Below are 23,104 nucleotides of genomic sequence, written 5' to 3' on the forward strand. Positions count from 1 at the left end.
GTCATAGGCACTCTATGCCTATAGCAACCCTCCGCGGAATCCAAGTAAACAGCCCCCCTTTCTAGGTTATGCGCATCACATTACACTACCTCCCCTAGCCTTCCATATTTACTGCACGAGTCACCCCTTCGACCGCAGTATGGTTCTGTCCGCCAACGACTGCTCCGCATTCAGGGCAAGTAGCCAACTGCATCGGCATTCCGCATTCTCCGATTGCAAACTAGCTAGAAGTCAGTATGGTGTAACTGTTGGAATCTCTGCTCAACGCGAATTTACCGGATGACCATTCTTGCACAGATACCAATGGCCTGAATGAGTCGCAATGCCCCCAGAACCACTCACCATCGCAGCCTTAACCGCTTCAACCTCCTCCTGTGTAACTTCTTCATACCATTCTTTGGCCATGTAGCGAATCGACTCTTCCACGGCGGCACGCAAGCCTTTAGCATTGTGGAATGGTATCTGACAGACCTCAAGGGCCTTCTCGAGCATTTTATTAGCGGTTCCAACATAACTTGCACTTTTGTCAAGGTCTGTTTTGGTAGAGCGTGAGAGGTACTCGAATGAACGAGCAATTCTTGTATAGAAAAGAGTCACTTCAACACTCAGCTTCGGCAAATTCTTAACGTCACATTCGGCGATAAAAATTTCACATTTTTGAAGGAATTGGGCAACAAGTAGACTAGGGGGTCCTCTAGGGAACTTGATTGAAAGTTCGTTACCCATTGAATTCAATGCCTTTGACAGTATAACCTCGTCTTCAAGGATGAGAAACTCTGTCTTAATCTGAGCCATTTGGCCACCCATAATAATTCGACTATCATGGGCGAGAGCTGGGGTGGCCTCCACCAAGTTTAAATTTGCCAATTGTACATCAAGAGCCGAAGCGGCAACAGCAGCTTTTCTTGCCATGCAGATTGACGCCTCGTGGAGTTTTTGTGCTGGTTGATATTTGTCGGCGAAATTGTTGCGAAACGCTTTAATGGCAGACTCAAGCTTTTTAGACTCTGTTCGTCGTTCACGCAATTTGTCGTCGATTCCTAGACTCATGGCAGCGTTCACGCTTGAGGTCCGGCGACCATTAGGTCGGCGGATTCGCTCCATGATCTCATCCCGAGATTCATGAAGTTGTTTTTCTAGTTTACCAATTTGTTCCTCTAACTCTTGGAGTCCGTCCCTTCCACTTGATATAAATCGTTTAGACATCTCGTCAATGACAGCCCTGTTGACGACTCTATTGTATCTCTGCGTGGCAAATTGCCTTACTGAACGTTTGCAGTCTGGACAGCAAGGCACGGCTTGAACAAAAGTCGCGGATATGTCTTCAAGCCCGGTGAATTCACCGTACGGGTCAAGCTTATAAAATTCGGCCATGCTCATAATGCCATCTAGAGATTCCGTGGTGAAGAAATGGCCGCACCCAAGGACAACTATTGGGCTCTCATCAACGTTAATCTCCTTATAAGATTTCATCTCGAGAAAGTCCACTCGAGCGTCGAGTTTATCAGAACAGTGGTGGCAGTAACCTTCAGCACATTCCTCGCCACAGATTCCTGGGCATTGATGACCACAGGAAAGGAATTTTGGGCAACGTTTATTGCATGGAAGACGGTTACAAGGTGCAGCGCAGGGCATTTCGCAATCCCCTCTGTGTTCGCACGACCAAGTGCAGCTTTCAACGCATGGTGCACAAGGTTCATGACAACGTAATTGGCATTGAGAATGAGAACATTTAACCTATATCTGTTAGCAGAGGCCTTCATTGGATATGGATATGAGCCCGCTCGTTTCTCCCGTGTACCAGAAGGGGTTCACAGATACCGACAGTCTGTTGGTCGTTATTTTTGGGGATGAGTTGGGATTGTTCTTACCTCGCAGGGGGAAAGACAAGGCCCACAATCCGTACCATCATGGCACTCCCTTGGACATGTATGGTTGCAGGCTCCAAAGCGTCTCCCGCAAATAGTGTCACACTCTCGGTGTTTTGTCGCTCGCTCCTTATGATTGCATTCACCACATTTTCCTGGGCAGCTATGGCCACAAGGTAAAGATACTTTACATGGCGTAGGGCACTTGAAAGTGGGAGAGGATACATCCTGACAACACGGGACTTCCACAACATGATTGCAATCCGGGACTTTCTTCTGAACGCGGACACTGCACCTGATGCTGTGAAGATCTCGCACCCTATAACATGGGACAGCATCTTTCAAGTGATTGCATGGAAGGCGTAAATTGTCTATTTTCACCTTACAGAGTCCACAATCTTCCCCGCATGTTTCCTTTTCGCATCTGTGGTTGCATGGAGAGAGCAAACGTTGACAAGGCTGTGGGCACTTAAACACTTCGTGCATGCTGTCGGAGTGGCATCGCGCTAAACACTTATGGCCACAGGTAGCTAGGCGACGGTCGCAAGGAAGTTGACATCCTCCTTCTGGGCTAAATTTCTCAAAGTCGAGCGGGTTGGAGACTTGCATCAAGGTACCTGTGTGTCGAGGGCAACACAAGCCAAAGCTCTTCCCAACCGATTGATTGGCTTCTAGTATGCCGAGGACCTGTGCCCACATTGGTATCTTTGAGTAAGTACTAGAGTTTCCGATCAAATACATGCCATGTTGAGCTCGGCTAAGCAAGACGTTAATGCGGTTTGTCGTCTTCAGAAACCCTACTTTGTTTCCCTTGTTGCTTCGTACCAGCGAGACGATTATGATCTTACTTTCCTCTCCTTGGAAATTATCGACTGTTGCGATGCGAAGGAACTCGGAAAGCTTCTTCTTCTCAAGAGATCTCGCTTGAATACTGTCCATCTGGTTGTCCTCAGGAGGTGTTAATATCCCATCATCGAACCCGTCCCTTGCGAGTACCTCTTGATCCCGATCACTTAGGACAATCTCAAAATCATTCATCATTTTTGCTCGTAGCTTTTGCAACTGCCCTGTGTATGGAGTTAATACTGCAATATCGTGGCTGTTATAAACGCCTTGCCGAACGATATGACGAACGAGAGAATGCGTCATATCCACCTCCCAGTCGTTACTGTGCGATTTTTGATGCCGGTCTGTACTTGGAGAATTTTCCATATTCTCGTGGTCCAGCCAGAATACATTTTTACGCATGCCTACGACGTCAGGCATATTCTTTGTGGATTCATGGTCAATCAAGCGTGGGTAGAGGGTTTCCCGAATCAAAGTTGAAATCTCAGGGCGCATTCGTCGTTGAGTATCCAATTGCGCCACTGGAAACGAAGCTCTACCTGGTTCTCCCACAGAAAGCCGTTCGAATTGACTGCGGTCGAGTTGGTAGAGTTCACCTTGCTTGCTCTCAAGCGATAGCCCGTAATTATTGATCTGCGGACGTAACTGCTGGTGATCCCCAATTTGAATGAAATGCTCAACGCTAGGCAGTAAGGCTGATATAATATGAGGTTCCATGACTTCCCCGGCTTCTTCGCAAATAACTACTTTAGTAGGTATGTGCCGAAGAACGGAAATTCTCTTGGCTAGGCCTGTCGTGGTAATGCCAATGACATCCGCGGTCTCGAGAACTCTCCTGTCGACCTCGTCATGTATTTTATCCAGGCGTTCGTACAGTTGATGGGACTCCTTCACAAGCTCGAATAGTTCATCGGTATTGCTTTCATAAACTTCTTGTACCCAGAATTCAACTAGGCGATGTCTGTCAAGAGTTGATAGTCCATGAACGTTTTGGGTGGCAGCAAGAACAAGGTCCTGAGAGGTGGTAATTACCTCGCCCAACGCGCTACCTCCGTCAGGTTGTCGAACTGCCGTCCCTTCACTCCAGACGTCGAATGGCTCCTTGCCCACTGTCTTAAAGCTGTCCTCGTCGAATCGGGAAAATTGAGAAAATATGGATGGGTATTTCCATTGTAAATGGCCCTTGAGCTCCTTCCAACCACGTCTCTTACATGACGCATGCAGTGCGCCTAGGACTTTTGTAATAAGAGGCTCTTTATTTCTAAGTGCTTCGTAAGTTTTAGCCGCTAGATAGCGCTCACTTCTGGTTTTTGCCTCGCCTCGCGATACGACGCGAAGGTTGTTTCCCTTTAAAGCCTTTGACTTGCTTTGGCCTCCGATCCGGACAAGCTTCTTGATACCAGCTTCGACAAGGCCCTCCAGGAACTGATCCAAGGCGTGATTCGTGTAGCAACTGCAAAAAAAGTTAGTCACCAACCGTATAGAGTATATTGGACAGCTTACATCACGACCACAGGCCCTAACTTGGATCTCTCTTTGCAAGCTAGGAGAACTCTCATGAGATGAACACCAATGTACGATTTACCTGTTCCTGGTGGACCTTGGATGAACGCAAACTCGCGAGTTAAGCCGGCTATCAGTGCTCTACACTGTCCTTTGTCAAGCGAAGTCCGGGTTTCAAGGTCATTGATAATATTATCATCATCAAGCGTGACATTAGGGCTCAGAGAGAGTTTATCACCCTTGGTTTTCAGTATTGAATCCAAAGGGAAGGAAAACCGTTGGCCACGGGCGTAGAGCGGTGGAGGGATACCTATAGGCCCCGTAGAAGTCGTAGACGGGTCAGGTAAAATCCACTGGCGGAATGGTAGATGGCTGGAGCGTTGCAACTTCTGAAGGTTCTCAAGAATAGGAATGAACGTTGCAAGCAGTATCCCTGGAAACTCAATCAACGCTCCATGAGTACCTCGGCAGCTCAACTGGGTTAACAAGTCAAAGTCTGCCTGGTTGTGGGTAGTAAGCCTGGTAGTAATTGTTGAAATACGCTCGTGTGAGCCAAGACTGTGAGGTGCTTCGTGGTCTGTCCCTTTCTTACTTACTGTAAGAAACAAGAGGGATGCTTTACCAGAGTCAAAAGTAACGAAACACAACAAGACGCCTTCTTCCAAGCGTTTTGAGCCTTCCCACCATCGGCTTCTATCAGAAGCAGACTTCTTTCGAAGCGTGGGGAGCTGGTCGAACGACACATGGGACTCGATGCCTCGTTTTTGGTCAAAAGAAACATAGCTAATGTAAGCATTTGGGTATGAGTATGCTCGCATAACTCCAAGCGGAGGCCTTGGGCTCCTAAGTACTGTTGGATCATCGCTGATAGCGTGTACTAATACCCCAAGGGCCTCTTTCAGCTCGCCGAAGATGTCATGCCGCAACAGACGGAAGAGCGTATCAAGGTGCCGCTCGACTGCGTCTGTGAGAAAATGCGGTTGGTCACGATCGGTCGTGGGCAGAAAATCGGGTTGGTCGCTTCGGATCTCATCTTTAGTTGGAAGGATCTTGATCTTTGCTATGTCGGTGCTGTCATTATCATGGCGTGTTCCTGGTACGACAATTTCTCGAGGATATGTCGATTTGACGGTGGTTGAGATGTCGCTGGCGGGTTCAACGCGAGCCCCAAGAAGGCCGCTAGCACGTAATATCATGGCCTTGATCTCGCTGATGGCCCCCTGGAATCTGACCATCGACGTCTCATCGAGCTCGAGGGCTGTCGCGGCGAGTTCCAACGAACTAACGAGGTCAGGCAGCTCTTCATGGTAGACAGCTCGTTGTTCTCTCCTAAGGACCTCACGCAAGGCGGCTCCCATCGCCAAAAGGGTGTCTTCAGCCGTGGGTTTCGAGACCTTGGCTGTAGGATATGCGTCTATAAGGCTGGTGCAAAGTCGCTGAAAGAAGCCTACCGCCCTTTGTCCATTGCTACCGCTGATGAAATTATACAGGCCTCCGACGAAGGTATCGACAGACAAACAGTCCAACATGGCCGGATGAGTGATTACCGAAAGGAATGGTTGTGCCAGAGCGACAAAGGTACCACAGCCACGGCCAGATGATACCATGCTCAACAGCGTATGAATGTGATCGCGGCCATAATTCTCGTCTTCGTCGAGGTCTCGGGGAAGCATTTGCTTCCAGTTTCGGTCGGCCCCGTTCAAGATATCGAGAGCACCAGTCCATAAGGTCGCAATGGTAGCCGTATCGTTCGGCTGCGGGGGTACCTTAAGGATCCTCTTCCATGAGTTATAGTCCCTTCTGTCTTGCTGCTCCTTTAAGGTATCTGCAGGTTCTCTAGCAGGCTGCTGTTTGTCGACTTTTTTGTTATTTGCATCGTGGGAATAGGTGCACTCTTTGCCGTATGGGCATTTCTTTCCGTACTCGATGAACCGACAAGGTCTGCGTCTACCTTCGCCTTCTCCTATCCCTCTATTAGCTCTCCAAGCTTCCCCTATTCCCCGGCCTCTGCTGCCGCGGGGTTTGCCTCTCCATCTCCCACCAGACCAGTTTACTGGTGCTGCCATGAGGCGCCAGCTAGAGTCGATATAGTAGAATGATATGAAAGGCACTGGTGTGTGTTCGAGCGTTGATAACAGGAGGAGGAAGGGAGGGAGAGAAAAAAATTGATCTCCGAGGGGATATATATCTGAGGGGTTTGCATAAAGCCCTAGCCCCCTTGCACTGAGACTAGTCACGGTAACTCCCGTTCCAGTGTCATTTTACTACGCTCCAATGTCACCCACGGCTGCAGGTTCCATGGCGGTGTTTGCTAGTGTTAATACTATGTCGATTGACCTATGATTTGGAAGGGTGAATAGGTAGGAACCTGAACCAGAGCATCTGTGAACAGATCTAGATCATTTATCAAGAATTTCCCACTTTTCTATTCATCTACTGACGCAGAAATCCAAGGAATAAAACAGTCATAAGGGTATGGCATATAGAGCTAGTCTTTCTGGTAGGTAGATGTGTTGTAAATACAACCTTAATCATGTTATTTCAGCTGGTTCTACAATTATTTGATATGTACCTACGATATCTATGCCCTTAAGCAGCTTATTACTGCTAGGGCTGTGTTTTAATATAAAAACGGGCTTTTCATTTGATCAAGCTCTATAAGTTAACCGTCCCCCTACAAGTCAAGAGCACTTTATGCTAATCAACTCAGCATTATGGTTTACAAGTAATCCAAATATCCTACACTATTCAGCCGCATTGCGGGGAATAAAAGGAAACTTTAATAGCAGAGGCTCTTGGCTCATTAACGAACTATTTATAACCGGCAATTTAGTTAAATACCTGTTATTCCTCCCTCTATCGTAGCCTGTTCTCGTATTTTCTCCACGCTCTACCATCCCACACACGAAATGCTGCCTACCAACTCAATAATACTATTATGCCTACAACTGATAATGGCAGTGTCCCACTGCCGCCTCCAGGCCTGTTCATCACCGGTCTAGGATCACAATATCCTCCTTATCTCCTAGTCCCGGAAAAGTTGGCCTGTTTCGCCGAACGCTTTTACGATGTCCAACGTCCTGGGTAAGATATCGAACTGCCAGTCCAGTAAGCCCGAGATTGATAGTAACTGATCTAAAACTACTTCCTAGGCTTAGGAAGCTGCTTCAAATTAATGCTTCAACGGGTATAGAAACCCGCGCTTCCATCCAGACCTTTGAGACCGGATTTGCATGCGAATCCATCCCTCCTTCAATCGCCGACCTTGACCAGCTATTTCGCCAAGATGGGGTTGATCTAACAGTGCAAGCCTGTGGAAAAGCTATAGTGGAGTCACAGGTTACGGCAAAGCAAATAACTCACACTATAGCCGTAACATGTATGAACCAGGGGAACCCTGGCTACGACCTTCTAGTGAATCGGAAATTAAGTCTGTCGGAGGTAACTGACCGCACGCTGCTCCACGGGGTTGGATGTGCCGGCGGGCTGTCCATAATGCGAGCGGCCGCTCAAATCGCATGCGGAGCTACTCTGCGTGGAAGGCCGGCATGCATCCTAGCATATGCCTGCGAGCTCTGTACGCCAAATGTCCGTCATGACTTGGCAGAGGCCGAACAATGCACAGATCTAAATAATATTAACATAGCTGGAGCGCTGTTCTCTGATGCCGCGGCAGCGTTTGTCCTATGCAATAAGTTAGCATTGAAAGAGATAGAAGCAGCACCGCTTTTTGAATTGATAGAATGGGATAGTGCCTTGATTCCGAATACCATACAGCATTTGGCATGTTATACAGATCCCCATGGTTGGTTATACGCCTTTGAACAATGGATTCGATGTATATGGAACGTTAACTATTCTGTTAGGTTTTCGTAGTGTCTTGACACGAGAGGTTCCAAAGTACGTTATAGGGGCTGTCGGCCCGATGTTCGATACGCTGTTGCCATTATATGAACGACAGGTCTTGCCAGCAGGCGGACATCTTGGAGTAGCCGATTTTGACTGGGCGGTACATCCTGGTGGGAAGATCCTCATTGAAGGGGTTGAAGGGACGATGAAGTTGGACGAAAACCAGCTTCGGGCGAGCCGAGAAATATATAAAACCCGCGGAAACTCTTCGAGCCCGACCGTGCTATCGGTGCTCGACAAGCTCCGGACATACAGGAGAGAACGAGATCATGTTGTTGCAACATCCTTTGGACCAGGACTGGTGATTGAAATGGCGTTGCTGAAACGTTGTGACGTTGCGGATAAAAAAAGCCAGGATGCCTGCTGAGGCGTTTTTAGATTGGGAACCCCTTTTTAGAATTTTGGACATTTGCTATTTGGAGCCTAACCGATAGCCAGGCAAGCGGTGTATAACAACCTCTATCATTCATCCTCGCGGCCCGTACTGTTTTATCAAGAATCTTTATATAGAACCTATAGCATTAGGTATAGATTCTACATAGATCTGTAGAATGTAGCATATTGTGGTGATGCAGTTTAAGTTGGGAGAGTAGAAATAACGAGTGTTTTATCTAGAGGAGCTAGTGGTGGTATGTTGCGCGTTGATGCGAGGTGAAACACGAGTCAAACAAACAAACACCGGTTGTTTATGAAAGGTATATATGTGCATGGGTAATATGCGATAAAACGCATGTGCAAAATGATATGTACGATGTAGAGTAACGCCAGGTACCATCCCAAGATAACACCCCCAAAAAGAACAAAGAAAAGGCCAGCTAGGGCCGCCGTAAGGATATATAGGCAATACACTCCGAGATGGACAGTACCGAGAATAATGAGTAAGAAAGGTGGACAAGGAAGCTGCAAGGGGTTGACTGCTACCCTTGGTATGTGTCATGGGAATCGTCATAGAGAGAGAGAGAGAGAGAGAGAGAGAGAGAGAGAGAGAGAGAGAGAGAGAGAGAGAGAGAGAGAGAGAGAGAGAGAGATAGAGAGAGCAGGAGTTAGAAAGAGGGAGGGTATTGATATATCACTTGAGAATGACGATCAAAATAACCAGCACAATGATCAGTCCAATGATAGTCATCAAACCCTTACTCCCCTTTGATTTTTCTCTAAATCGTCCTAGGCTTCTCCGTGCCCCATCCAATCGGCCCTGGTGCCTATCAACGTGACCATCTATATCATCCAGCAACGCAACCTGGCCTTCCAACTCATCGCCAATCTGGATGCTAAGTTGATGCTGACGTCCAATGGACTCACCCAGCCGGTCCAAGTGATCATCTTGTTCCTGCATAACCTGGCTGTGGTAATCGTGGATTTCCTGGTTTGACGCGTCTGAATGGTTAAAGCCAGGCTGTGGCGAGTCAGAGTATGGTCTGAGTAAGGCATCCCGGTTGGGGTCATTTTCTTCGGCACTGGCGGTTAACGAGTCGGTGAAACGGACGGATTTGGAGACTGGGTGTTGAGGTGTGGGGTGTTTGAGGATCGAAGGGGTGCTGCTTGCACGGATGAAGTCTTCGGCTAGCTCGGCGTTGTTTGGCTGAACTGACGATGAAGGGAGCGCTGACGGGTTGTTCTCGTCATTCTCGTGGAACTGGGCCGAGAGGTCTTCATATTGAGCTCTTAACGCATTAGTTTGTTCCTTGAAATCGGCAGAAGATCTATCAGGAGAAAGGTCAGTTCAGGAAACGCATTATCAGTATAAAGATGTAGATGGAAGCTTACGAGTCTCCGATTGATATCAGCCTCATAGCTTCCTTCTCAACCGATTCTAGACCCTCTCGCAACGATTCCAGCGAGCGAGATATCTCCCCATCTTGTGAATTAGGCTCGAGCTCAAGGGAAATCGCCCTTTGACGTTCGAGGAGAGAGAGCTTTATGTGATCTGCCAGAAGGAAAAGCTGGGATGGATTGCTCATGGTCAAGAAATAGGCTGTAATGTTTCAGCTACAGTCGTCCTTGGGCGTCCCGAGGTATGGTTTCCCGGCAGTTCCGGCTCTTCCGTAGAGCTATGTGAATTAGTATAACAAAACAGGCTGTAGCACGGGAATAGCCACTGCTCTCAATGTCAGTTCTGGCATCCAAAAGACGGTTGATATGGTGGACGATGCCTGGAACTTGGCGGAGCGTTTGAAGTCCGTATTAGATTATATGCACGGACTATGATTACTCATCTATCGCTTATCACGTGATGATGTCTATTGACTAATCCGAGCTCTAAAGGCACAAAAAACATCGCACAGAGGAAAGACGAGAGAGGGCTTTGTAGATAGAGCAAAAAGAAGAAAAAACATACGACAGTCGGGATTCGCTGGTGGTCACCCACCCAACTACTAACCGACCGGCAAGTGGCTTAAGTACAGCTGAGCGGACGGGAAGCTCTGTTTTCCACTTCCTGTGGCGTATGTGCTTGTTTATGTTCTGCACATTTTTTATTCGGCGGATTAGACTATCACGTGAGAACCTCAACAGAGACAGCGGATTAACATTTATGCGTGTTACATAAGTAATATCACGTGAAGTTGGACATGACTAAGCCGGGATCATGTGCAACGAGCGCCTTCGGGCTTGAACTGACCTTCCACGGCAATTGCTCTGGCGTTGATAGGGAACGCCGGCGCTGTTTCTCGCCATCAACCTGCTTCTACCTCAACAATTTCACGTCCTACGCCTCGTTCTAATGGCAGACGAGGGCATGTCTACATTCCTCTGGGCCTGAACCCTGTTAACCGCCCGAGCTCCTACCACAGTTTACTAGCAAACACCCCGCGGTCGCCCCTCGATTTACAGATCAAGGAATCTCGTTGCGGCTTGGTCACTGCCCTGATTCGAACGGCGACATGGAGATTCATACCGGTGACAACTCCGTGGACCTCAGGTCTCTCGAATCTGTGTCTGAATACAATACGAATCTTATGTGTTTGGTCTGCCATTGCCCGTTCATCACACCCACCAGGCTACGATGCGACCACATCTTTTGCCGGAGCTGTCTGGATGCCTGCATCAAGTCTTCAAGCGACTTGAATCAATTCACCCAGCCGAGCGAATTTCTCTGTCCTACTTGCCGCACGCCCACCAATGCAACCTATACGACGGTTCCGCGGCTTGTCGTTGCTATGTGTGATGATATACTAGTCAAGTGTCCCTATCATAAAGAGGGTTGCACGGAGACCATCCAGCGTGGGCATGCACAGGTTCATGTCAATAAATATTGTGACTACCGATGGATGACTTGTCCCGATACACTATGCGATAAGAAGATACGAAAGAAGTACCTGGCCTCGGAAAATCGATGCTTGCATACGCTTGTTGACTGTGATCGATGCGGAGAGTCTGTCATGGAACTTGACTTCGAGGTAGGCACCGTCCACTTCCATACATGGTTTAAAACGCCTTGGCTAACTAGTCCTATCAGGAACATACCACAAGCTTGTGTCCGCAAATAAAGATGACATGCCCCGATTGTGAGGAGACTTTCTTCAAGATCAGACGTAAAGACCATGAAGAACATTGTTCAAAGGCAACTGTCCCATGCAATGCCTCAAAGTACGGATGTGTGGCGCGACTACCAAAGCTCGAGCTAGAGGAGCATGAACAAACCTGCCCGCTAGCCAGACTCGGCCCATATCTGGAAATTCAAGCAGCCCGGCTCGAAACAATGGATTCCACCATTCGACAGTTAAAGCAACAGAATGACGTGCTTGAAGATAACATTGCCGGCCTACGATCCACACTCGCGCAGTCAGTTACACGTCCACCATCAAGGGTCCAACTAGCTTCGAATGCGGAACCTGGAGCCGAAAACGCGAGTCTTCCACTACCTGACTTCCAGAGAAGTAACTCTCCATCAGGAGACGCTCTGATATCGGCTCCTGCCAATAACCCTGCGGCCCCTTTCAGTAATAACACCACCACATATCTCTTGTCTATCCACGAGGCCTTGCGAGAGGAGGTCCTACAGCTCTCTACCACAGTTGCAGACCTCGATGCACGCACAAACATATCGATGATGAACGAAAACCTACGCGTGAGAGAAGACATGGCGCATCTCACCGCTGGACTCAACACTGTCAGGATGCAGGTCCATTTGCTCATGAATTCTCGATTACACCATAGTCAGAGAACACCGATCAATGCTCGTGCTGCTTCGGCTGCTGGTAGTAGTAATAATGGAGGAGACATGGACGGTCCATCCTCTGGACAAAGCAGGTTCCCACCTGCTACCGGGCCGGAACCACAGAGAGGAAGGCGACCGAGCGATAGCGGCTGGGAGGGTACGAAGCTATGAAGACTGCATTCTATATCGACGAATTTCCTACACGACTGTTTCACGGGCATTGATGGCTTCTTGTTTTGTATCTCTTTCTTTCATTGACTTCTGGTTGAACGGCGCATGGAGGAGTTCCCACTGCATAACGGCTAAATGGAAAGGGGAACCCAGGGATGCGCGGAATGGTATATCGCGAGGATCCTTATTTGTTGTATTATATCATTCACTGTAATATTTAATCGCGAATATAGCGAGCAGGGCTAGATATGCAATATTATGCTGTATCGAATACGATCTTACCGGCCGATGCCATCATGATCATCCGACGATCGACACCACGAGCCGTGCCTCCCATCTTGGCTGGTGTCTTGATAACAGCATGGTTCGCGATTCACGGAAATAAACAATTTAAGCTTATTTACTTTATCTCCCCGTCGGTGTCGGCACTTGGCCTGTGTTATTATATACATAGTCTCTTATCTGATAGTGCGCTCACCACAAAAACCAAGCAGTCATCCCACAGTTATATATAGCCTAAAGCATATCGCATCAAATAGAAGTATACACAGTCTGAGTTTCGTAGATTATATCATGCCACCGAGGCTCCCTAGAGGGCGAATGCAGCACCCACAAAGGCAGCACCGCCAATAAGGGCCGCGTTGGGCACACCGGTTATTCTGGGAACACCGTTGTGCGTCGGCTTCTCAGTGGCCTGGGCCAGCTTCTCAGCTCCAGCCGTGATCGTAACCGGGATGAATGTCACATCCTTTCCAGAATAAGTTTGGGAGATGGTCGTTGTTGTCGAGGTTCCAGCGCCAGAAATACTGGCTACTCCGGTGCAAGTTGCGAGTCCGGGTTTTATCGTGCAACCGGCATGGTTGGAGCTAGCAGGTTGAAGGAATGTTAATATCACACGCTGGTTTTTCTAAGAGCCGCGCTTGGTCGACGGAATATAGTGTGAACGTACTAATGAAGACCTTCAATACTGGACTGGGTGTTAAATTCGATAGTGTTACTAGCGTCCAAGGTATATAGCTGCTGGACGTCTGAGCTGCAGGTAGCATCTTTCTCGAGCGACGTGAGGCAGATAGCGATAGTTGTCAGAGGTTGTTTCTAGCGATCAACGAAGAGCAGGTCAGTCAATCATTCTGCAGAGAGGCATGCTTCGAGTTCAGGAGTATCAATCAACAACGTACAATTGCAACCAGTGATACATTGACATTGTCCAGCTCGAATGCGGCACTAGATTCGGCAACAAACATCGAGAGCGTTGGAGATGGAGATGCATTGGCCATGGAGGTAATGCTGGCAGAGGGACTGCTGGAAGAGGTAGCAGCCGCAGCAAGGTCAAGGAGCGCAAAGGCTGAGAGGAAGATAGATTTGACCATCGTGACTACTTTGATAGCGATGGGATGAGGTATAACGAGTGTAGAGAACGAACGGATGAGTACGAGTAGACAGTTAGGTATTAGTGAACTTGAGAAAACTTGAACGAAAGATGCGACTCGAGGGCAGAGAGGCGTTAGTTATATCCGGCGAAAGAACTCCGTATACGGTGTTCAAACGCCGCAGGGCACACGCATGCTATACGGAGTATAGAAGAACGCTATATGATAAACTGGGGAGAAGATTCGGAGCACTCTGCTGTTTCGGTAAAGCTCCTGCGACTTAGTTAGGCAGACCGTGGTTTTGAGGTAGCATTTTTGCATGAGCTATGTTTGAGACATGAGATAGAATACAGGGCTTACGCCAGGGATTTCAGAACCTTTGGTACATAAGTGACGAAGAGGGGAGATGTATCTATGCAGGCTAGGTCACCCATGAAACCATCCAAGCAGAGAATCCTTCAGGGCCGGCGCTAAAAGAGAAAAAAGCAATTGTGCTCGCTAGTTAAGGGGGGTAATCCGAAAATTGGACGTTTCATTGGATGAGAATAAGTAGATGTATAAATAAGCTCTAGACACACGGAGTTCAGTACTTATGTACGTAGTGTTATATGTTAGACATAAAGCACTTTATGTTCGGGATCTCAGGTTAACATTTGCCTTGGCCCTTTCAGCCTCATAGCTTGGTCGTTTCTTGCCCTTGTCGCACATGCGACACCACCTTGTAGTCGTTTAGGAAGCATCGGCTCCAAATTAATACTGTTGTGAGTGACCGTACCCGCCGCCGCTGCTGTTACCCGGCGGGCCATGGTAGTAGTCATAAGTGTGCGCACCCTCGCTTGGAGGCTGATATACGGCTTGTCCGGATCCTTCTGATCGCTGGTGGTATTGCTCATATCCTGCTGGCGGGGCCATTTCGGGCTGCGGCGTCGTGCTCCGCGAAGCGTGATGCTCATAGGGTGCGATATCCCTGTTGCTTTCGTCGCCCAACTCTCTAGTGCGGCCCCCTGACCCTGAAAGGAACCCCCCCAATTTTCCTATATTTGATGCTCCTGGAATAGGCAGATGAGACAACTTATCCCACGGAATAGACGACGCCGACGACCCCGTTGTCGAGTGGGATGCCCCTTGATGAGAAGAATTACCCGATCCAGCAAAGCCTGCGAGAGCAGAAAAACCGGGGATGCTCGAGATGCCATGGGGTTGAGACTGAGAGCTACCTTGTTGATACGTCTGTCCGTATGGTGCAGAGTTGTAGTTCTGATGCTGTTGGTGTGCCTGTGGCTGCGACTGGTAAGTGTGGGCTGATCCATGTCCTTGATACATTTGACCGTGGCTAGGCTGTGGAGCACCAACGGTATTGCCGTATCCATGGCCAGATCCGTGACTGTGTGCATTCCCTTGCATATGGGGGTTGCCTCCAGTATGGTTTTTGCCTTCTCTTACGCTCTGTGCGTTGAGGACTGTATCCAGGTTAGCACCCCCGTCGCGTCGAGAATGCGCCCATTTTTGCACAGCTTCAAACATCGTCCGGTGCGCCTCGTTGTTCATGTCTCGAAGTGCTGGGTGGTGAAATACTTTCATGCAGTCGGCGAGCACAGCATCGACGGGAACATCAACATTCTGCCATGCATACAACACTCGAGGCACGACATATTTCAGAATAGCCGCCGCAACGTGTCCAGCTGGCTCGTTGAGGATGTTAGAGAAATGGTCCTTTGAAAGAAGCGAATGGGTTGGATCAGTGCACGTTGGATCCGTCCATGGCTCGTATTGATGCTTCTCGGAGTTATTAATAACTCCAGCTGATCCAGTCTGTAGCTGTGAAGTCGCCACTTTTATAAGTGGACGAATGAAAGGAGACAAGAGAGAGAAGATAAACACGCTCAATGTGTCCGTAATCTTTTCCACAAGAGACTCTAGACCGGGGATCTTCGACACAACAGCAGAGATTCTCCGCACCACATTATCTCTGAAGACGAGGATCGGATAAATCTGAGCTGCTGTTTTTTGAGGGTCTATGTTTGGCAAACCACCCGGAGCAGAAGCACGAGTGGTTTGGTCATATCCCCCAGTTGTGCCATAAGTTTGTCCATCGTCTAGTCCTCTAGATGCTCCATGTCCGTATCCTGCACTGTTATTCGCGTGTGCTTGCGCTTGGGACTGTGCCTTCAATTTCTCGGCCTCGGAAATCAGATCCCCCATGCCAGGAACCTTTGATAACAAGCTCGTCAAAGTGTTATATGAACCAGCCGTTGCGCTTCCCACTTCTGCATTCTCAAGCGTACTATCCATCTCGCTGATTTCGGATTGCGTAAAGTGATCGGTGGCTTCACCTAGAACGGAGTGGAAAAAATCAACCATACCAAAAGTACCAGTTACCAGGGGAAAGACATGACGGCCACGAATATTCATCATTGTTTGAGTTCCTGTATGTGGGAAGACGTTAACCATACCCATCTCCCGCAGCACAAGCTCGCAGTAATTGGTATGGGCGCCAAAGTCCTCTAACGTATGCAAGCCTTGACCCAGGCATCGCAGAGCTTCATATAAATCCTCATCTTTTCCCTTGAACAAATGCCCTCCATTCATGTATTGACGGGCAAAATGGATACTTCGTGAGAAGCTATACTTCACGTACCCGGCACTCGTAGCCCAGTTTCCTCGTTCATTGGCGATGTAGTTTTTCATACCAGTCTCATGGTCAATTTCTAGTTCAACTCGCTGGATAGGGCCACGTAAGCGGGGGTCATATTGCCTTGCATCTGCGTCGTCGGCATAGCCCTTTGGGTTACTACAGATATCAAGGTTAGCAAACCAACAAAATGAACCTTTTTTTCAGGTGACATTACGTACTCAATGTGCTCTTCTGGTCGATATACGCCAAGTCGATCAGAAGTAACTTCGAATTCTGCGGTGGCATATCCAAAGGTCATGAATGACATAACCCACACGAGAATACGAACTGTGTCTGATTGAACATTTTTCAGTGTTCCAACATCAACAGCCTGAGAACTAAATCAGCAGTAAGATTGTTAGTTATGGTATTAGCTTGGATTTCGCGGGTAAGGTGAAGAAAGCTCCGCATCCAAATGCCAATGCAAGAATGGTACTGAGAGTATAATTTTTGGTGGGATATATTATAAAAGACGAAGACTCACTAATCTCTCAGCCAGTTTCCAAAGTAAACCCTCTTCACCATGTTTGTAGTCCATTTATGGCCTTTAATAAACGCAAGTGTCTTGAGAACATCTTCGATGTCTCCATGACGCCAATTTTTGCCTTCGACGGCGGAAACAGATGCAATGTCTAGTAATGATTGAAATAAACGTTAATAAAGTGTCAATTCACGCAATGAGGGGCAGTTCGATGGAGGGGTCTCGGAGATATCGGTATAGCAAGGAATGCATTTCCTGAGCTTTTTCGTGTAGAGGCAGGGATATTGCTCACTTCCAGCTCCAAACGCCTCAACTCTCGCGGGCAAGATGACGAGGACAATGGCGATAAGTAAAATGGTGGTGGCGGGGTTCAATCCCATGGTGCCTGGCATCGTGAAATCAAACCGAATGGCTCTTGACCTGGAATTGACTCAAGATTGTGACTGAATATGATGAGTAGTGCTCGCGATTGCCGCCACTCAAGATCAGATATTGTTAAAAATGTCGTGGGGGCGTATAATTAATGCTGATAATTGTGTGGAAGATCAGCACCTTGGAATACGAAAACCTGGAGGTTATAGTTATCCGTTTGCGCACCTTTATTTCTGTCGTAGATGAACAACACCTGAAGAAACAGGTCAGTTCACCGGGAAGATGTATTCGAATCGTTATTCAAGGCGTAACAGCGAAGGTGGGATTTATGTTCTTCCCTGGCAATTGTCTTCTCAGCTCCTACTTTGTACTAAAGTTAACTTCTCTTCAGCCACATTTAACCATGAGCAGTTAGTACCTTGTTAACTATTATCCAACGAGATCCACAACTGCGTCCAAGGGATTTGAGAAATAACGCGACGTGGTATAAATGTGAGTTGACCAATGCTAACCATGCGATCAAGGATATAACCAACATGCGTTGTTGCTGTCGTTGTTGGTCGAGGTGATATCTTCCCTGGAGACATCATCACGTGCAGGTAATAATTAACTGGCCCCCTGTTTGTACTTTTTTATATGCTATTTCCCCATGGGCGGCTAATGGAGAATGAAACGTGAACTTCACTTACAGATCATTCGATTGGCCATTTTAGAAAGGTCGAGATATTCAAACTTCGCGTTTCCAGCGCTCTGTATATGTACCTAGTTCGGGATGAGCTTTGCGGGCTAGTCTTACATCTACATTGTCACTGCTTGTTCTCCAATCCTACCGGAGCCCAACACCCAATACCACGTTGTTTTGGTTCTCATCTCGACAAAGAGAGGACTTCTCGAGAGATATTAATATGTCAGATCTTCCGATCGCCATGAAGGAAACACCATCTCCCGCTGTAGGCGACAGGCTAAGGTGGTCAGAAGAAGAGGATACAAAATTTATAAACGCATTGCTCACGCATAGAGGCATCTCGTTCGCGAAGCTCCAGAGGGTTGGTGCTCCATTTAGGTGATTCAATCACATTTTCGTTGATTATATACTAAATACTGCGATCAATGCCTTCATAGGAATTCCTCCCGAACCGCACTTTAGACTCCTTGAGGGGACGATTCAGGGTATGTATGAAACTTTATACCTCCAGTCACTTCTGGAATATCGAGCTAACTATCTATCTAAGGTCTTGAGGGAGAAAGGTCACATACCTAGCCAGGTAAGTGTTTACCGTTTATCCTAAATCTTCACAATTGTAGGCGACAGATATGCAGGCTAATATTCACGTGCGCCTCGTTATCGTGTTATGGCAAAACACAGATTCAATCATTTAGAGCCCGAGACATTGGTGTCGAGCCTAAGAATAATGAAAATGAAACACCTAGCATCGTATCGTATGGAACTAATGGGACAGACCATGATGGTGGCACCAAGCGGCCACAGGAGGGGGAGGGAGCGCCTTGCGACGGACTCGACTCAAAACGACGACGGGAGCTCTCTCAAGGGGACGTTCATTTACGCAACAGCGTTAATTACGACGTTTCAAATGATCACCAGTATCGTGCAGATATTAATGACAACGAATCCCCTGACGTGAGCTTAGAAGGGGAAAACAGAACTGGTCGAATACTCGAGATTACGAAAGGTGATGACTTCGCTAAGATATATGAAAAGGCTAGAATGTGCTATGCGGAAACAAAGAGGGCCAACGACGCGCTTCAAGCGAAAACGGAGCTTGAGGCGCGATTAAAAGCTATGGAAGAGGAGGTCAAAGAACTACGAGAGGCAGCAAATGCAAAGAAGGAAACTGGGAAAGAACAAGGGATGCAAGTTCTTAAGCCGGCACCGGAGCGTCGTGGAGTAGAGGCCGCTTGGGCATTACTTCGCTCGAATGCCAGACAGCTATTTTCGATTAAAACGTGGCAGGACGACGGCTTGGAAGGGCTTTTCGACAAACTATTGGAGGCCAGCCTCCAAGAGGAAAACCAACACTCCAACGGTCAATTACAGTGATGTGTATAATCGTGAACGCGTCCAAGAAGAGCTCGGGAACTTTATATAATGTTGTACTCTTGCCATGGAGATAATATCGCTTTTTTTTTTTTCAGTACATTTACTATGGACATTCGAAAGAGTAATATTGATATCAGGATTTAATAGTCCTCGGCTTTTATATCAAGGGGCACTAGTCACATCTCAAATAGGCTAGTAACGTGACCACCATTAAGCGGCCAAAATGACCAACCAATTTGATAATTTAGAGGAGACCAAGAAGAATGGGGATTCAGAGTGGTTAGAGACCTGGCTAGAGACCTGGCGAAGAGTTTTTTGACAAAGAGGTATTATAATATGGACAGTTTGCTCCGTGTGTTGGATTAATTGTTTGCGTTGTTAATAATGGAGTTTCAAGTTTGAGATAACTAGTTTGTGGGCCAAAGGGGGCAAACATAACTAGCCCATTTTGAAACATAACCAGTTAGAAAATACACCATCAAGTCGCTGATAATGAAAATCATCGCTACTACATACTTATCATCCCAATTTCATCTCTAAAGTGTCATTTCTATCGGGTACGCCGAAGGATAATGTCTGCTTCTTCCGTTCCACCTACTCAGCCCCGATCAAACACGAACTCCGGTAATTCCCCAGCGGGCTCTGGTACCCGTAAGCGTGGGAAGAGGGGTGCGTATTCCAAATGGAAGCATGAAGAGGAGAGACTTTTCAGGCTCAGGCGTGAAAATCCAACTATGACGTGGAAGGAGTTTCATCAGGTCATATCTCCCCCATCTTAATCGGTGGTCGTGGTTAAACGCGTATAAAATTCTAAGACTAACTGGTACGGCCAATTGGTACCCGTATAGGCATTTTATCGTGATTCTGCACATAACCCAGGAGTGATATCCTCAAAATACAATGTTCGTTCATTTCTAGCTCTCCCCTGTTCATTTTGGAGTCTCGCCGCACTACTTTTACAATATTCAAATTGTGGTGACTAAATTTACTGGATATAGCATTTATTGAAAGCTGGCTTCACGCCCACCGAGGTTAGTGCATCCATCTCAAAAATGGAAATCGGACGATGGTTAATGCTTATATCTCCTGTGGCCAAAAGTCTCTATTGCCATCTGAATATTATGCTGCCACCCTTAGTGATAATTCGATATGTAGCGATGATGATGCCGCTACCCATATCTCGTTTGGGGATAACAGCTTTAACTTCCACGACAGCCATAATGAACCAAGGCCCAGCAGACATCGAAGCCCAAAAAGACAACGGACTAGCTCCACGAGAGTTCGTCGTAGGGCCGACCATGGTGATAGCGATAGTGACTCCTCTGATACAGGCTCAAAGAATGATAGCTACCCTCGCCAATTACGTCGTGGTCGTAGCTCTATCAGCACTCGCGAAAAGGCAGAAACAGCCGACGCCGATAAAAAGGAATTTACACGAAAATTAAACGAAGTAGAAGATGGGGTTCTAGAAGTTAAAGCTGCGTGGGAAGTCGTGCGCTCGAAAATTCGCAGTATCATGTTTGTTGACCAGTGGGAAAAAGGTGGAATGGAGTCGATAACGTTTACGCTCCAGGATAGTATTGATAGACTCGTGGAGAAGTCGGCAGACAAGCCTGATACCTCTGCCAAATCACAATCCATATAGAATGTATTTTATTAAAATAGTCAACCAAGCGCTGTTTTCACCGATTTACCAAATTCCCGGCCAGGTTTTTCTAACTCCTGAAGGCTCAAATTTGTTGGTATCACATGACCGCGGAAATGGTTAAATAGCCCCCAAAATCGAGGGCGCCAAAAGGGACTCCAAGAACGACTTCGATGCGAGTCGAGTTAGGAACAGTCGCATCTTACAGCGCCCAGCCCGTTTCCAGGGTAACTGTTATACGCTTTAGGAGAGCGTCCTACCTTTCAATCTTTGCCGCTTCAACACTGGTCAACTCGGGGGATAGCCAGCGTACGACATGGCGACAGAAGGTTCCTCGACCCGCCAGTCTATGGACGGGTCCGTCAACATGCCAGAACGTCGCACGTCGCGCATCTGGGGGAATGATGAAGATGCAAGGTTTATTGAGCTAAGGCTTCAAAACCGCGATATGTCATGGGGAGAATTTCAACAGGTTCATACTACCTACCAATCGGGCTCTTAGGATTAGAATCCTAAGTAAGCTATATGGTTAAGCGAGGAGGTGCTGACAGCGTCTATAGAAATATTTCCCATATCGTACAGAAAAGGCTGCACGCCTGAGATATGACGTGCGTAGCTAACCTCCCCGATCTTTATTTACCTTCGTGGATTAGACCCTCAAAGCAGTTAGGCCTAACTTAGCAAATGCAGACGTTATATAAGAAAGGCTTGGTGCCTCAGGTAAGCACACAATATCCCGTCTCACGATAGAAACTGGATCTAAGACTGACGATTCATACTTGGGGCTAAAGCTGTCAACGGCGCGTCGACACCGTGAACAAACTTTCACTATATCCACTGACAGCGATGGCGATATGGCTAGCCATTTCTCGTTTGGAGGAAACGGCCTTGAGGGAGAGCTAGAGGACGAGCAAGATGACGAACCAGGCACGAAGAGACGAAGGACTCTTCCTGCGAGGAATCGCCGTAAACCCATTCGCTATGGTTACTCGCTTGTCGGGGGTGATGATGACGGGACCCCCAGCCCCGAGCAACAAAATGATACCCAAACGGAAGATGATAGGATTATGAAGCTATTGGAGATGATGCGCGCAGATGATTTTAATAAGATCCATGAAATGGCAAAAATGTCCTTCGCCGAGACAAGGAGGGCTGAAGATGCGCTTCGCGAGAAGACCGAGCTTGAATCTCGATTTAAAGAAACCGACGAGAAACTTCTGCAATTGATGGAACATATCAAGAAAGAACAAGAGTCAAAGGCACAGATGGAGAGCATACAGAATAGCTCTAACGTGGCCTTTCTAGGAATGGAAGACGGTGACAAGGAGAAGATCAAAGCCGCGTGGGAGGCTGTGGGCAAGAACCTGGACAAACTCAGCCATCAGCAATGGAAAGAAGATAATTTGGAGGATGCAATGAATACACTCCAGAAAGTTATTGATAAATTCACCGCTGACTCGACGATGAAACCTGGTGTCTCTCCCAACATTCCTTTGATGGAAGCTACCAATAGCAACCAGCTGAATGGCGGATTCTCAGGCTCTCCCTCTATCGGCAATCGAAGTTGGGCTCCCCCAGCTTGAGTATACACAGACTTCGAGGTACAGACATCAAAGCAGTAGCATATCGGGATATTGGCGGCTTTAGCCGAGACATAACATTCGGGGCCAATTATTAGTTATATATAGCCGTGTGGTATTACATACATCGAGCTTCTCCAGCGCCCTCTGACTTTGCCTTCCCCTATTCGCGAATTGGAAGCATGGTCTGCCAGACGGAAGCTTTGAGCCTCAACCTTGTCTCAGTTGCGCCCGCTTAAAACACCGTATCATGGGTGTCGTATCAACTCAAAACCGGGTCCTCTCCAGGCTGTCGTGGCACTAAATACTCCAATCCCTGGCCCCTGATGCATTAGCCCAAGGCTGCAACCACGAATCCGAACTGCTTCCAACAATGTCACGTGGTTTAGGGCCATTGCTGCCTTGGAAGATGCGAAAGGTCCAAACTTCAGATGGTCGACAACACCGACAGCGGTGGACGTATATAT

The 23,104-nt window shown here is 47.6% G+C and overlaps 8 protein-coding genes and 1 non-coding gene across 9 annotated transcripts; 4 read left to right on the plus strand and 5 right to left on the minus strand.

The window, feature by feature from the left end:
- Positions 1-94: 94 nt before the first annotated feature.
- Positions 95-6,283, minus strand: GIQ15_04986 (uncharacterized protein; the record flags this gene model as incomplete). The annotated part of the gene is made up of 6 exons (XM_033552403.1): positions 95-220; positions 277-1,458; positions 1,512-1,737; positions 1,872-2,187; positions 2,717-4,167; positions 4,218-6,283. The coding sequence occupies 6 exons, from the start codon at positions 6,281-6,283 to the stop codon at positions 95-97; spliced, it is 5,367 nt and encodes a 1,788-aa protein (XP_033406133.1).
- Positions 6,284-7,155: 872 nt separating this feature from the next.
- GIQ15_04987 (uncharacterized protein) lies at positions 7,156-8,493 on the plus strand (the record flags this gene model as incomplete). The annotated part of the gene is made up of 4 exons (XM_033552404.1): positions 7,156-7,301; positions 7,370-7,794; positions 7,864-8,022; positions 8,084-8,493. 4 exons carry the CDS (start codon positions 7,156-7,158, stop codon positions 8,491-8,493), a joined length of 1,140 nt encoding a protein of 379 aa, XP_033406134.1.
- A 787-nt stretch (positions 8,494-9,280) lies between these two features.
- GIQ15_04988 (V-SNARE) lies at positions 9,281-10,087 on the minus strand (the record flags this gene model as incomplete). Its single annotated transcript, XM_033552405.1, has 3 exons — positions 9,281-9,321; positions 9,429-9,829; positions 9,894-10,087. The coding sequence occupies 3 exons, from the start codon at positions 10,085-10,087 to the stop codon at positions 9,281-9,283; spliced, it is 636 nt and encodes a 211-aa protein (XP_033406135.1).
- Positions 10,088-10,457: 370 nt separating this feature from the next.
- On the minus strand, positions 10,458-10,572 carry GIQ15_r0021. Its single transcript, XR_004500590.1, has one exon. It is a non-coding gene; the product is annotated as a 5S ribosomal RNA (ribosomal RNA).
- Positions 10,573-11,826: 1,254 nt separating this feature from the next.
- Positions 11,827-12,456, plus strand: GIQ15_04989 (TRAF-type zinc finger protein; the record flags this gene model as incomplete). Its single annotated transcript, XM_033552406.1, has 1 exon — positions 11,827-12,456. The coding sequence occupies one exon, from the start codon at positions 11,827-11,829 to the stop codon at positions 12,454-12,456; it is 630 nt and encodes a 209-aa protein (XP_033406136.1).
- Positions 12,457-13,045: 589 nt separating this feature from the next.
- On the minus strand, positions 13,046-13,826 carry GIQ15_04990 (uncharacterized protein; the record flags this gene model as incomplete). The annotated part of the gene is made up of 3 exons (XM_033552407.1): positions 13,046-13,322; positions 13,406-13,551; positions 13,635-13,826. 3 exons carry the CDS (start codon positions 13,824-13,826, stop codon positions 13,046-13,048), a joined length of 615 nt encoding a protein of 204 aa, XP_033406137.1.
- Positions 13,827-14,453: 627 nt separating this feature from the next.
- Positions 14,454-17,373, minus strand: GIQ15_04991 (HET-C domain-containing protein HetC; the record flags this gene model as incomplete). Its single annotated transcript, XM_033552408.1, has 5 exons — positions 14,454-14,544; positions 14,602-16,617; positions 16,680-16,838; positions 16,985-17,132; positions 17,274-17,373. The coding sequence occupies 5 exons, from the start codon at positions 17,371-17,373 to the stop codon at positions 14,454-14,456; spliced, it is 2,514 nt and encodes an 837-aa protein (XP_033406138.1).
- Positions 17,374-18,258: 885 nt separating this feature from the next.
- On the plus strand, positions 18,259-19,412 carry GIQ15_04992 (uncharacterized protein; the record flags this gene model as incomplete). The annotated part of the gene is made up of 4 exons (XM_033552409.1): positions 18,259-18,399; positions 18,476-18,523; positions 18,586-18,618; positions 18,720-19,412. 4 exons carry the CDS (start codon positions 18,259-18,261, stop codon positions 19,410-19,412), a joined length of 915 nt encoding a protein of 304 aa, XP_033406139.1.
- A 2,329-nt stretch (positions 19,413-21,741) lies between these two features.
- GIQ15_04993 (uncharacterized protein) lies at positions 21,742-22,640 on the plus strand (the record flags this gene model as incomplete). The annotated part of the gene is made up of 2 exons (XM_033552410.1): positions 21,742-21,777; positions 21,849-22,640. The coding sequence occupies 2 exons, from the start codon at positions 21,742-21,744 to the stop codon at positions 22,638-22,640; spliced, it is 828 nt and encodes a 275-aa protein (XP_033406140.1).
- Positions 22,641-23,104: the final 464 nt, after the last annotated feature.

This window comes from Arthroderma uncinatum, assembly GCF_011692745.1.
Source record: "Arthroderma uncinatum strain CBS 119779 chromosome Unknown scaffold3, whole genome shotgun sequence".
Classification (NCBI taxonomy): Eukaryota; Fungi; Ascomycota; class Eurotiomycetes; order Onygenales; family Arthrodermataceae; genus Arthroderma; species Arthroderma uncinatum.